We start from the raw sequence: 13269 nt of genomic DNA, 5'->3' as shown, positions 1-13269 counted from the left end.
CAAGTACTCAAAGAGAAAGCAGGGACGAAGAGATAACAAACAAAAGGAAAATAAAGGGTTCTTTTCATGTGTTCCTATCATACAAATCTGTACTCCATATGTTACAATTAAGATTTCGTCCATTTTGTGGATTTGATAGTGCCGAAATTTCACTGTGCGCCGAAACCCTGTTGAATATTCGTACTATACAAGCATTCATGGTTAGCTCTAACCGACTTGTGTTTTCGCTAGTCGTTCCATATTGAGTTAGGCCTACAACGCAATAGTGAAGGCTCAGCAGAACAGTTGGCTGCACTAGTTTGCGTTTCACACCCATTGTAAATGTGCTCCAAAGCTTTTTGGGAGATAGGGGTGAGCAGAAATCTTCCGGCGCATGGAGATAATATATATTCATATGTTATATACAGGATATTCGAAAATTTCTGTTCTATAATAGTTTCAGACGTTTAACTCGTCTACTTTTGCTTGAGAAGCTGAATTAGGCATGAAGCAATACAATTACTACGTAACTATCCGACAGGAAACACAACAAAACATCCATTTATCACTTAAGCACATTTGTTTATATTAACATTTTAACATTACGTATTTACATTATTCCAAAAAATGGTTCAAATGGCCTGAGCACTATGCGACTTAACTGCTGATGTCATCAGTCGCCTAGAACTTAGAACTAATTAAACCAAACTAACCTAAGGACATCACACACATCCATGCCCAGGGCAGGATTCGAACCTGCGTCCGGAGCGGTCGCTCGGCTCCAGACTGGAGCGCCTAGAACCGCACGGCCACTCCGGCCGGCATTATTCCAAAACAGAAAAGAACCCAGCATATTGTACATTCAGAACAGTATTGATGCATTACAACAGCGGCTCGAAGTGGTGACCACCAACATTGTTACAGACATTGTACTTACGGTGCATGTACTGGTACACATTCTCCGCCCCGCCTGATGTCTCTTCAGTTTTTACTGCAGCGACCGGAACTCGGGCCAGCAGGCCTTCCTCTGTCTCGACCCACAACAAGTAGTCCATAGGAGCTAATCCGGCGATCGCGGCGGCCACGCGGTTGATCCACCTCGGCCTATCCGTCTTTCGCCATATCGTCTGTTGAGATGTCACCGAACCTCCCGTCAGAAGTGAGGTGGTGCACATCATGTTGATACCACATTTCCTGACGGACATTCAATGGCACATCTTCGAAGAGCGGGTGCAGTATGTTTTGTAGGAAAATCAAGTATGCAATTCCAAGACATTTCTCTTTCCCTCAGCAGACGTGAATGCGTTACACTTGTGAATTGAAATCTTGAAATCACCGTAGGACGGAAATGGTACGTTTCCGGACATGGATTCCTATTCAAAATGTCATGTACTTACTTCCCTCTAAAATTCCTTAACGGAAATTTCGAACAACCTCTATATTAAAAAAATATGTGGTTCCCGCTCGTCCAACATCTCCATCCAAATGTTTATTGGAGCATAGTGTAAAAATCTGAAGTAATTCGCTCAAGAACTTTCCGAGATTTTTGCTAACAACGTTACTGCTTTGTAAGTAGCCAATGTCTGTCCGAACGTTTATTGGAGCACCGTGTAACAATCTGAAGTAAATCGCTTAACAATTCTCGAAATTCCTTCTAACAGCGTTCCCCATTTGTCTATTACACAGATATTATAAATCGTATATATCAAGAAGTATGTAGAGCGTGTCCGATCGAATGTTTATTGGAATATCGTGTAAAAATTTGAAGTAAATCGATAAAAATCTTTTTGAAATTTTTGCTAATTACGCTTCCGCTTTATACGCTATACTTATATTTTTATATACCATATAAGTTAAAAAATAAGTACGTGAATTCCGTTAGAACATTTATTATAGTCTGTCTAAAAATTTGTAGTAAATCGGCCAAGAACGTTCTGAGATTTTTTGGCAACAACGTTAAACAACGTCTTTATATTGTATTATAAATAATTTCTTGTAACGTCTTTTATACTAATTAAAAATTTTTATGAAACAAATGAATGTGCAGATAAGCCACCAAAGGCAGCGTATCAGTTGAGTTATTTCAGCAGTTTCGCTCAGCAGACGCGAACATACTCAGATATTCATTGCCGTTGCAGCAACACTTTTAGATATTTAAAGTTCAAATGGCTCTGAGCACTATGGGACTTAACATCTATGGTCATCAGTCCCCTAGAACTTAGAACTACTTAAACCTAACTAACCTAAGGACATCACACACATCCATGCCCGAGGCAGGATTCGAACCTGCGACCGTAGCAGTCGCGCGGTTCCGGATTGAGCGCCTTAACCGCGAGACCACTGCGGCCGGCCGATATTTAAAGCATTCTCGGTAAATCGTGAACACAAAGTGATGTGTGTTGGATCTGCAGATGCAGTCCATCTTCATACAAAAATCACGGGAGTTCTATTCTAAGCTGTTCAGCATTTTTGGCAGCCAGCGAGCTATTTGGTGTAAGATCTGTGTAGAGTACCTCTCCCCTGAAATGATTACTCTTGCTGACCTGGAACTAACGTGATTCTCCTCATAAACAACAATAGGAAGAAAATACACGAGAATCTTTCAAACATGAGATATCCACCGATTTTAAACTAGTGATTTCTCTAATCTGAGACAGTTACATAGAAAAACTACGCAGGTCACTTGAGACTGAATCTCTAGGTTCAAAGGTATTATAACTAGAATTAGTCAAATGTGCAGAAATGGCTAATAATATTCGCCACTATACGTTTTAATTTTCTCACTTTCACGCGTTTCATGTGCGTATACGCGAGACCAACGACAAGCAGGACAAGCGGAACACGAGCGGTACGCTGTCACCGTGACGGGTATACAATAATAATAATAATAATAATAATAAATTTAAAAAAAATGGTACGCCTAAATACGGCGAGAAAAAGAGATTCTGTCAGTAGTAACACTACAAGATGTTTATTAGCGAGTCTTACACAGACAGCGGCGCAATACCTTTCTAAAAAAAGTTAAGGGTTTTTAATTACATATTACGTGTCGCAGCGATGCTCGATAGCACAGCACTTCAGACACTGCTCTTGTATTCGAAAGGAGCGCAGCTTAAATTCATCTCCTATTAGGCTTTGTGACTGCCTTAATTCACTTCATCAAATACCAGAACAGTGCCTTCCAAGTACCCGATATAGCTTATCATGAATTGCTGCCTGGACTAAATTAGTGCTTCCTCCCTGATGTTGCTGTCCTGTTTGCCTGATTTTCACAATAAAGGACGAGAAATCAGGGTTCAGAACATTTACTGGAGATAAGTTTTTGTCTTTTTGTCTCATGTTTAGATGTTAAAAGGAGCTTTTCCCCCACCACGTTCTAAAAGCAGACTATTTTGACAGAAACGAGAACACCACATCAATCTACTCAGATGCTGATATTATTACTTGTTTGACAATTGCTGGTGCTATGACAGCAATTTTACTACCGTTAACTCGTGCTGGGCAGTGTTTACCTCTTTACTGCTAATTTTTAAAATGTTTTTGTACCAGTTGCACACATGACCACTTGTATATTTGCCCGGCCTATGTTGGTAGGCGGACTGTTTGGTGGCTTTGTGCAGAGGTACTACACAATAGCGAAAAATTGGCAATAGTAGAAAATAAACAATAATTAGAGCCCAGAATGAGATTTTCACTCTGCGCTGATATTAAACTTCGTGGCAGATTAAAACTGTGTGCCAGACCGAGACTCGAACTCGGGATCTTTGCCTTCCGCGGGCAAGTGCTCTACCATCTGAGCTACCCAAGCACGAAAGGATATTGCGGACACATGGCTTAGCCACTGTCTATGGGATGTTTCCAGAATGAGATTTTCACTCTGCAGCGGAGTGTGCGCTGATATGAAACTTCCTGGCAGATTAAAACTGTGTACCGGACAGAGACTAGAACTCGGGATCTCTCTTTCAGGAGTGCTAGTTCTGCAAGGTTCGCAGGAGAGCTTCTGTAAAGTTTGGAAGGTAAGAGACGAGGTACTGGCAGAAGTGAAGCTGTGAGGACGGGGCCCGAGTCGTGCTTGGGTAGCTCAGATGGTAGAGCACTTGCCCGCGAAAGGCAAAGGTCCCGATTCCGAGTCTCGATCCGGTATACAGTTTCAGTCTACCAGGAAGTTTCACGATAGTTAGATTCGATGGTGGGAATGTATTACGGAGACAATTTTAGACGCAGAATTTTTACTTTTATGAAAACAAACCGTAGGATTTTTCATAAGACAGCCACGTGCGCAAATTTATTGGCCATCTTGTAGATATGTGGCAGTCAAATGAAAAAGAAACAAATGGGGAAAAAGTGCCTTCAGTATCGTGCGTTGTGGTTGCTGATTCTACGCTCCCATGTGTTTGTTTGACGTGAATGTGACACCCTGTGCCTGACTGGTCCGATCGCAACACATTTATGTTCCTATCTTTGGTGGCACCTGAAGATAAAGCTTTAGGCTTCGAAATCGGTGGTGCAACAAATTAAGAAATTAGCGGCAACTGAAGAAGATTCTTTTTTCTACAAATATGTTCCTCAGTTGTTGGTGTTGGGAAGAAATAAGTAAACTGTTAATTATTTCGTAAGTAATCGCCATAACTATTAATAAATTTATCCCACTGTGAGACAAGACGGTCAGTGCCTTTATGGAAAAATATTTGCGGTTGCCTGTGGAACCATTATTTACGCATCCCCTCGTCCAAAGACACGCGACCGTCGCGAATGTTTTTCTTTTGGGGTCCAAATATATGGAAATCGCCTGGGAAGAGATCGGGACTGTACGGAGGATGTGTAACGACTTCCCAGCGAAACTTTTTCAATCTTGGCAGCCTGCGATCGAAATTATCCTGCAAGAAAATGACGCCGTCCGTCAACATTCTGATGGCGCGCTTCATTTTCTGCAAAGTGGAGCGCCGTGTTCCAGAAAGTCAGTGAGCAGCGGACCCTTAGCGGGCGTGCCTCCTGTTTAGATACACTGCAGAAGCTTCGCAGGGCAACCTTCACGTATCCAACATATAGTCCGACCTTTCGCCGTGCGATCTTCATATTTTTGGAGCCCCGTAAAACGACATTTGCTGCCGTTGATTTGCTTCAGAGGAAGAGGTGTACGCTTGGGTCCAATCATGGTTCCGTAGGCAACCGAAAACTTTTTTTCCACGAGGGTACTGACAGTCTTGTCTCACAGTGCAATAAGTGAGGCGCTGAGAATCGTGGGGGCGTAAAGCACTGTGTCGTCGATTTTGACATTGTAGAATGTAGTCATGCTCCTGATATCTGTTGATCTTAGAGCGAACAAGTTTTGTCATTGCTGTACCGCTACTCCGTATATATGAAACATTTGCGAAAGCTGTCTCTGCTCTTTCTCTGATATTCATTTCAATATGGGCCCAAAGCGCAATTTTTCATTACTGAAGGGATGCTCACTGGCTACACTGACGGCCATTCCTTCATAAAACTTTGACGCTCTTGAAGTGATGCCCCATCGTAACCGCCGGCCGCTGTGGCTGAGCGGTTCTAGGCGCTTCAATCTGGAACCGCGCGACTGCTACGGTCGCAGGTTCGAATCCTGCCTCGGGCATGGATGTGTGTGATGTTCTTAGGTTAGTTAGGTTTAAGTAGTTCTAAGTTCTAGGGGACTGATGACCTAAGATGTTACGTCCCACAGTGCTCAGAGCCATTTGAACCCCACCGTAACCTCACGTTCCACCGTTTGACATTCCTGTCCGTAAAATGGACGCCGAAGATTTCAGAATTTTTAAGAGTGTCACCAAAAGTTGATGTTCATGGTAACAATGTACATTTCATAAATTTTACACTTACGTTTTCAACAGGTTGCCATGAACTGTTGTTTAAAGTAACATGCCCTCAATGGAGTTGTGGGAGGCAACCATGAAACACAAAGGCTTAACAAAACTACTAGATCAAGCTTGAAACACGATTCAACAAAACAACTACTACTACACCCCTGAAGTGAACAGACAGTTTTACATGAACCTCTAGCCAGAGAATGTGGTTGATGAAAACGATGATACCGAGTAACATGAAGTACTCTGATAGGTCATCATTGTGTGTGTGTGTGTGTGTATTTGCTAGGGGTGGGGGAGGGGGGGCATGTAGCAGCTATTCTTTACGTTCTGGTCTAGTTTCAAATTAATTACAAATTACACAACAGTCAAAACTACGTTACTGCCACTATCCAATATGTGAAAATTTTGTGGATTAACATTCATAGTAATATAGTAATAATAATAATCCTAAATATTAATTAAGGTTTCATAATATTAATGGGCACTTTTCTTCTTTTATAGGAAACGTAAGATGTTGAGACTTGTGTAAAAAAAGAAGTCAGGCCTATGAGACTATGGCTACAAATTTCACTTCCACAATCATTTATTTTTCTCAAAACTTTTTGTCTGTGCTTTGGGCATTCATGGTTCAAATTGCCTCAAATGGATGAATAGTAATGGCGATTACTTTTGAAATTATAACTAGTTTACTTACTCGTTTCCATCTGTTTCTTTTTCATTTGACTGCCCGTCATATTTGAACTGCTAACAACCTGCACCGCTCTGTAATAAAGGCAGGTTCCAAACACGTTACTGACAACGGCGTGTGGTGTTGTGTTGCAGGATGCGCGAGTACGTGGAGGAGAACGAGAAGAGTGACCCCCTGATCCACGCGCCGGACAAGAAGAACAACCCGTGGGCCGAGAAGGGCAAGTGCGTCATCATGTAGGGCGCGCCCTGCCGCGAGCCCTGGGACCACGACGACAGCCGCCTCCCACCCGCCGCCCCCAGCCTCCGCCCCCGACCACGACCACGACCACACCCTCCGTCTCCGGGTTCGGCAGCCTGCTACCGCCTCCCATCTCCGGCGACTTCCTCGGGCGTGTCGTTGTCCTCGCAAACAAGTCAAAAATGTGTTCACATTTCACGAGACGGTCCTCGAAATGGAGTGAGCAACAAAGGCGGACTGCTTAGAGGAAAGGGGAATAATGGATACCTGCTAGTTGAAACAATCTATTCCGTTGAATTTAAGGGGGTTAATAGATACGAGAAATTTATTATTACTGCGTGGATCTAGCCACCAACATACAATCATAACGATCATTCTTAAATTATTCAAAAGCGTCTAGTATAAGACCCGCTTCGGAAGAAAGCGGTATTGCTTCAGATACTTTAGTTTCATCCATTTCACCTACGATCGAATCATCTTATCACAGAAATCAGCGCGAGCTATTCATCCAGTTTAGCACCTGTGGAAAGAAGACCAGCTCTCATGGCATGCGAGGGATGCACAGTTCTCGTTTAATCAAAGTTTCCAGCACTTTTACACGTAAGCATACTGTTTGATCTTAGTACTTAAACTTTATATACCAGATCACTTGAGCGTAGATATTCGTGGTTATACCGCGTTCACTGTAGAGTTTCACACTTAGCACTGTACCTTTAAGAACTGATTCCAATTAGAACTGAACTGCCAAACCGGATGTGTGACGAAGTTAGCAACTGCTGGCTCTCGTCGAGAATTATATTTTACAGCCAGTCCTAACCAGTCTCGATCTAATCGTAAAGATGATGGAAATTATCCAAATAACACTAAAGATACGGTTGCCTTACAGTGAAATTGTCGTCTTAAGGCGATTTCAAACCCCATAGCGCGAACAAACACGTAGTTTTTGTAGGATGTCTCCTACTGAACGTCAGCAGATGTGGGAACACAGCAGTAGTCTCGGCTAAATTGTGGGAACCTCTTTTTGATAAAATTCTTGTTATAGCTTTGCAATGCGATTACTTTTAAGCCTTTACAAGATTGAACTTTAGCATTCTGTTCCATTTGTAAATGTTTGTTGTATTTTCATCATTTGAGATATCAGATTCCCAGAGCATGAGAGTGTTTGCACTTAAATATCGCCACTTAATTCCAGATAATTAAATTTGTACTTCAATTTTAAGAAATTAAAATAGCGTTGTAAATGTACTTATAATAAAAACCAAAACAGAGTCACCAATCCACGTCACACTTTGTGCGTTTAGTGATATCGAAGATTTTCCAGTCGTTAAAGTTTCGCACGTGTATTTACCATTTATTAATGTAAGAATAATTTATATTTGAACGGTGAGCCTGCATGAAAAGAATAACAGATGTTGCTGCCTGTAAGTTCTAAAAATGTCCTTGACAGTATTCGGAATTCATAATTTACTCGTTATCACCTTGAAATGGCCTAAATTTGGAATTTTCGTATTAAGAAGACGATATTTTGTATACCGAAATTCTCTGAATGGAAAGGCCAGTGAGCAGAAGTCATAACATTGACATTGTTGTTAAGAAACAATGTTTTTCAGTCGTGGCAATTGTCATGCACGGCAGTCTGTGGGCGTAGATCTCAGTAATTCCATTGCTCAGGTACTTAGAATTTCTTCCGTAAGCATTCAGAAATCGAATATTTAATGTTTTCTTAGTTGTTAATGTTTATTACAGTTTTTGATTGCAGAAACGACGTACTCGCTTTTTCATTTGACTATAGGCAGAGGGAACTAGTGAATTTAACTACTCAGATCTAGTTACAACGCAGACCACGGACTTATTCGACTTCTATACCGTCATTAACAATGCTAGATAGTGTTTGGTCCTAGTTAGCAAAAGTGTTCTCAAAGAATTGTTCACTTCGCTCACTGTAGTTCTTCTAACTAATCTATAATCTCCCACACTATGAGTGGTTACTGAACTTTTCAACTCTTATTTGTTTCAAACGTCTCTCGTATTAATCATAAAATTATACGCAAGAGAATATCTCCCACAGGTTAAACAACATCACATGCAGTATCTCCTCGTCTCAGAGAAGCTATTAAGGAGTATACATTAAATGTCTACTATCATTTGTTGTTTTCATTGTTGTAAGAAATAGAATTCCCTACTGCCTCATTACATACTTAAAATATTGTGAATGTATTTTCATTACGTAGTTGGTTATTTATTTATTAAATTATTTCTGTATTCATATTGTGTAACCATCTTATCGTGAATTTGTACATGTAAATAAAGTTGTCATTTCTTGTGACTGTAACAATTGCCCGCTCCATTCCTTAAAGATAAATACTTTCCCTTTGGTATTTCGTCATGACAAAACATAATCTGTATTGAAAAATCATACAGCGTCATTTGATGTTGCTCAGAACGTGTGCCAGCACACCTAGCTTCAATGGCGTCAGTGGCAATTTTAACATTTGTCTTGATTCGCTTGATTTTAATCTTAATGAGATACAAAACTAAAGATATCGGTGCCTGTTCATATGAGACATTCGAATTGTTTAATTACACGAGAGTTTCAATGTTGCAGGTTGACATAAGAATTTCTGCAAGAGAAGAAAAGATATAGTTATGAATAACGTGTAGTATTACGGCCCGCTGTCAACTTCTTAGGCAGCCTGCCTGTACGCAACGAACAGAGACGATAAGAGAACCAAACACTTTTGTCATATCACATAAAAAGTTGAAATACAAATGGTAAAAAATCAATAAATAACAAGAATATAAAAGAGTAGGAATTTCTCTACAACTCTTCATGCTAAATATGCAGCCATAAAGTGAAAGATAGATAATTATGTCGTTAAACAGTTTAAATGTCCGTTTCACTGATAAACTTAACAGGGACTCTATTTAGTATGAAGGTTAAAAGACACCATTAATCTTCTACACATTACCTGAAAGCGCCAAGCCGAAACGGGGCCTGTATCACAGTCAATAGCGTAGAACATTCAGCAATACATCGTCTTCATTCATAATATTAAGTTTTGCAAACAACCTCGGAAGATCGCTAGGTCTTTTTCCGACGCTAGCCTGGAACCTATTCTTGTAGAACGGGGAGGATATATTCATGAGACAAACACATATTGACAAAAAAGTAAAGCACCTGTAAGGAAAAGTTCGTTTTAGATGAAAATCCGTACACATGCATATCATCAGCGGTCAGAACAGCAATAGTGTTCTCACCATATGACCTTGTCAAGTCAGAGAAGGTGTAGAATGGGTGTGCAAAGTGTTAGACGGTTAGCGCATGACAGAGTAGAATTGCATGTCCCCGATACGTGGAGTTGTGCTACATCCTGGCATGTAAGGAGCTTTGATGTGACAGTGGCCAACGTTAGGCGGGATGACACGTATGGTTCATCTCCCCAGTTCTGATCGACCAAATCTAACAACACCGAAACAGAACTGCCCTACGGTGCATCAAGCACGTCGTACCCTCTTCACACGTGCAACTACCAGTAGGTACAAGTTGTTGTTGTTGTTGTTGATAATATTCTTCTCGGGTATGCAGCCGGATCAAAACGTCTTCATGACACAATATTGACGCGGTCCAACTGGCCGCCATCTTCAGGTGAGAGTGCTGGTGCACGATCTCGCCGGAACATTCCACTGCACCAGCACTCTCACCTGAAGATGGCGGCCAGTTGGACCGCGGAAATATTGTGTCATGAAGACGTTTTGATCCGGCTGCATACCCGAGAAGAATATTATCAATTATTACGCCGGGAAAGCCTTCGTTGTTATTGTTGTTGTTGTTGTTGTTCTGGTCTTCAGTCCTGGGACTGGTTTGATGCAGTTCTCCATGCTACCCATCTTGTGCAAGTTTCTTCATCTCCCAATACCTACTGCAACCTACATCCTTCTGAATCTGCTTAGTTTATTCATCTCTTGGTCTCCCTCTACGATTTTTACCCTCCACCATGCCCTCCAATGCTAAATTTGTGATCTCTTGATGCCTCAGAACATGTCCTACCAACCGATCCGTTCTTCTAGTCACGTTGTGCCACAAGCTCCTCTTCTCCCCAATTCTATTCAATACCTCCTCATTAGTTATGTGATCTGCCCATTTATTCTTCAGCATTCTTCTGTAGCACACATTTCGAAAGCTTCTATTTTCTTCCTGTCCAAACTATTTATCGTCCATGTTTCACTTCCATACATGGCTACACTCCATACAAATACTTTCAGAAACGACTTCCTGACACTTAAATCTATACTCGATGTTAACACATTTCTCTTCTTCAGAAACGCTTTCCTTGCCATTGCCAGTCTACATTTTATATCTTCTCTACTTCGACCATCATCAGTTATTTTGCTCCCCAAATAGCAATACTCCTTTACTACTTTAAGTGTCTCATTTCCTAATCTAATTCCCTCAGCATCATGAGACTTAATTCGACTACATTCCATTATCATCGTTTTGCTTTTGTTGATGTTCATCTTATACCCTCCTTTCAAGACACTGGCCATTCCATTCAACTGATCTTCCAAGTCCTTTGGTGTCTCTGACAGAATTACAATGTCATCGGCGAACCTCAAAGTTTTTATTTCTTCTCCATGGATTTTAATACCTACACCGAATTTTTCTTTTGTTTCCTTTACTGCTTGCTCAATACACAGATTGAATAACATTGGGGAGAGGCTACAAACCTGTCTCACTCCCTTTCCAACCACTGCTTGCCTTTCATGTCCCTCGACTCTTATAACTGCCATCTGGTTTCTGTACAAATTGTAAATAGCCTTTCTCTCACTGTATTTTACCCCTGCCACCTTCAGAATTTGAAAGAGAGTATTCCAGTCAACATTGTCAAAAGCTTTCTCTAAGTCTACAAATACTAGAAACGTAGGTTTGCCTTTCCTTAATCTTTCTTCTAAGATAAGTCGTAAGGTCAGTACTGCCTCACGCGTTCCAGTATTTCTACGGAATTCAAACTGATCTTCCCCGAGGTTGGCTTCTACCAGTTTTTCCATTCGTCTGTAAAGAATTCGTGTTTGTATTTTGCAGCTGTGTAATTTTCACATTTGTCAATACCTGATTTCTTTGTGATTGGAATTATTATATTCTTCTTGAAGTCTGAGGGTATTTTGCCTGTCTCATACATCTTGCTCACCAAATGGTAGAATTTTGTCAGGACTGGCTCTCCCAAGGCCGTCAGTAGTTCTAATGGAATGTTGCCTATCCCGGGGTCTTGTTTCGACTCAGGTCTTTCAGTGCTCTGTCAAACTCTTCACGCAGTATCGTATCTCCCATTTCATCTTCATCTACATTCTCTTCCACTTCTATAATATTGTCCTCAAGTACATGGCCCTTGTATAGACCTATATACTCCTTCCACCTTTCTGCTTTCCCTTCTTTGGTTAGAACAGGCTTTCCTTCTGAGCTCTTGATATTCATACAAGTGGTTCTCTTTTCTCCAAAGATCTTTTTAATTTTCCTGTAGCCTGTATCTATCTTACCCCATGTGAGATAAACCTCTACATCCTTACATTTTTCCTCTAGCCATGCCTGCTTAGCCACTTTGAACTTCCTGTCGTTGTCATTTTTGAGACGTTCGTATTCCTTTTTGCCTGCTTCATTTACTGCATTTTTATATTTTCTCCTTTCATCAATTAAATTCAATATTTCTTCTGTTACCCAAGGATTTCCACTAGCCCTCGTCTTTTTACCTACTTGATCCTCTGCTGCCTTCACTACTTCATCCCTCAGAGCTTCCCATTCTTCTTCTACTGTACTTCTTCCCGCCATTCCTGTCAATTGTTCCCTTATACCCTCCCTGAAACTCTGTACCACCACTGGTTATTTCAGTTTATCCAGGTCCCATCTCCTTAAATTTCCACCTTTTTGCAGTTTCTTCAATTTTAATCTGCAGTTCATAACCAATAGATTGTGGTCAGAGTCCACATCTGCCCCTGGAAATGTCTTACAATTTAAAACCTGGTTCCAAAATCTCTTTCTTGCCATTATATAATCCATCTGATACCTTTTAGTATCTCCGGGATTCTTCCATGTATACAACCTTCTTTTATGATTCTTGAACCAACTGTTAGCTATGATTAAGTTATGCTCTGTGCAAAATTCTACCAGACGGCTTCCTCTTTCATTTCTTATCCCCAATCCATGTTCACCTACTATGTTTCCTTCTCTCCCTTTTCCTACATTCGAATTCCAGTCACCCATGATTATTAAATTTTCGTCTCCCTTCACTATCTGAATAATTTCTTTTATCTCATCATACATTTCATCAATTTCTTCATCGTCTGGAGAGCTAGTTGGCATATAAACTTGTGCTACTGTAGTAGGCGTGGGCTTCGTGTCTGTCTTGGCCACAATAATGCGTTCACTATGCTGTTTGTAGTAGCTTACCCGCACTCCTATTTTTTTATTCATTATTATACCTACTCCTACATTACCCCTATTCGATTTTGTATTTATAACCCTGTATTCACCTG

The 13269-nt window shown here is 40.9% G+C and overlaps 1 protein-coding gene across 1 annotated transcript in view; it reads left to right on the top strand.

Moving 5' to 3' along the window:
• Window positions 1-9079, top strand: part of LOC126335932 (guanine nucleotide-binding protein subunit gamma-e) — a 413894-nt gene extending 404815 nt beyond the window's left edge. The window contains exon 3 of the mRNA XM_049999407.1: window positions 6639-9079. Coding sequence (XP_049855364.1) covers window positions 6639-6744 — 106 coding nt within the window. The 3' untranslated portion in view covers window positions 6745-9079. The remainder of the gene's footprint in view (window positions 1-6638) is intronic.
• The last annotated feature ends 4190 nt before the right edge of the window (window positions 9080-13269 follow it).

This window comes from Schistocerca gregaria, chromosome 2, assembly GCF_023897955.1.
Source record: "Schistocerca gregaria isolate iqSchGreg1 chromosome 2, iqSchGreg1.2, whole genome shotgun sequence".
NCBI classification, from domain to species: domain Eukaryota; kingdom Metazoa; phylum Arthropoda; class Insecta; order Orthoptera; family Acrididae; genus Schistocerca; species Schistocerca gregaria.
The sequence above is the reverse complement of the archived record's forward strand: the minus strand, read 5'-3'. Positions and strand labels throughout refer to the sequence as shown.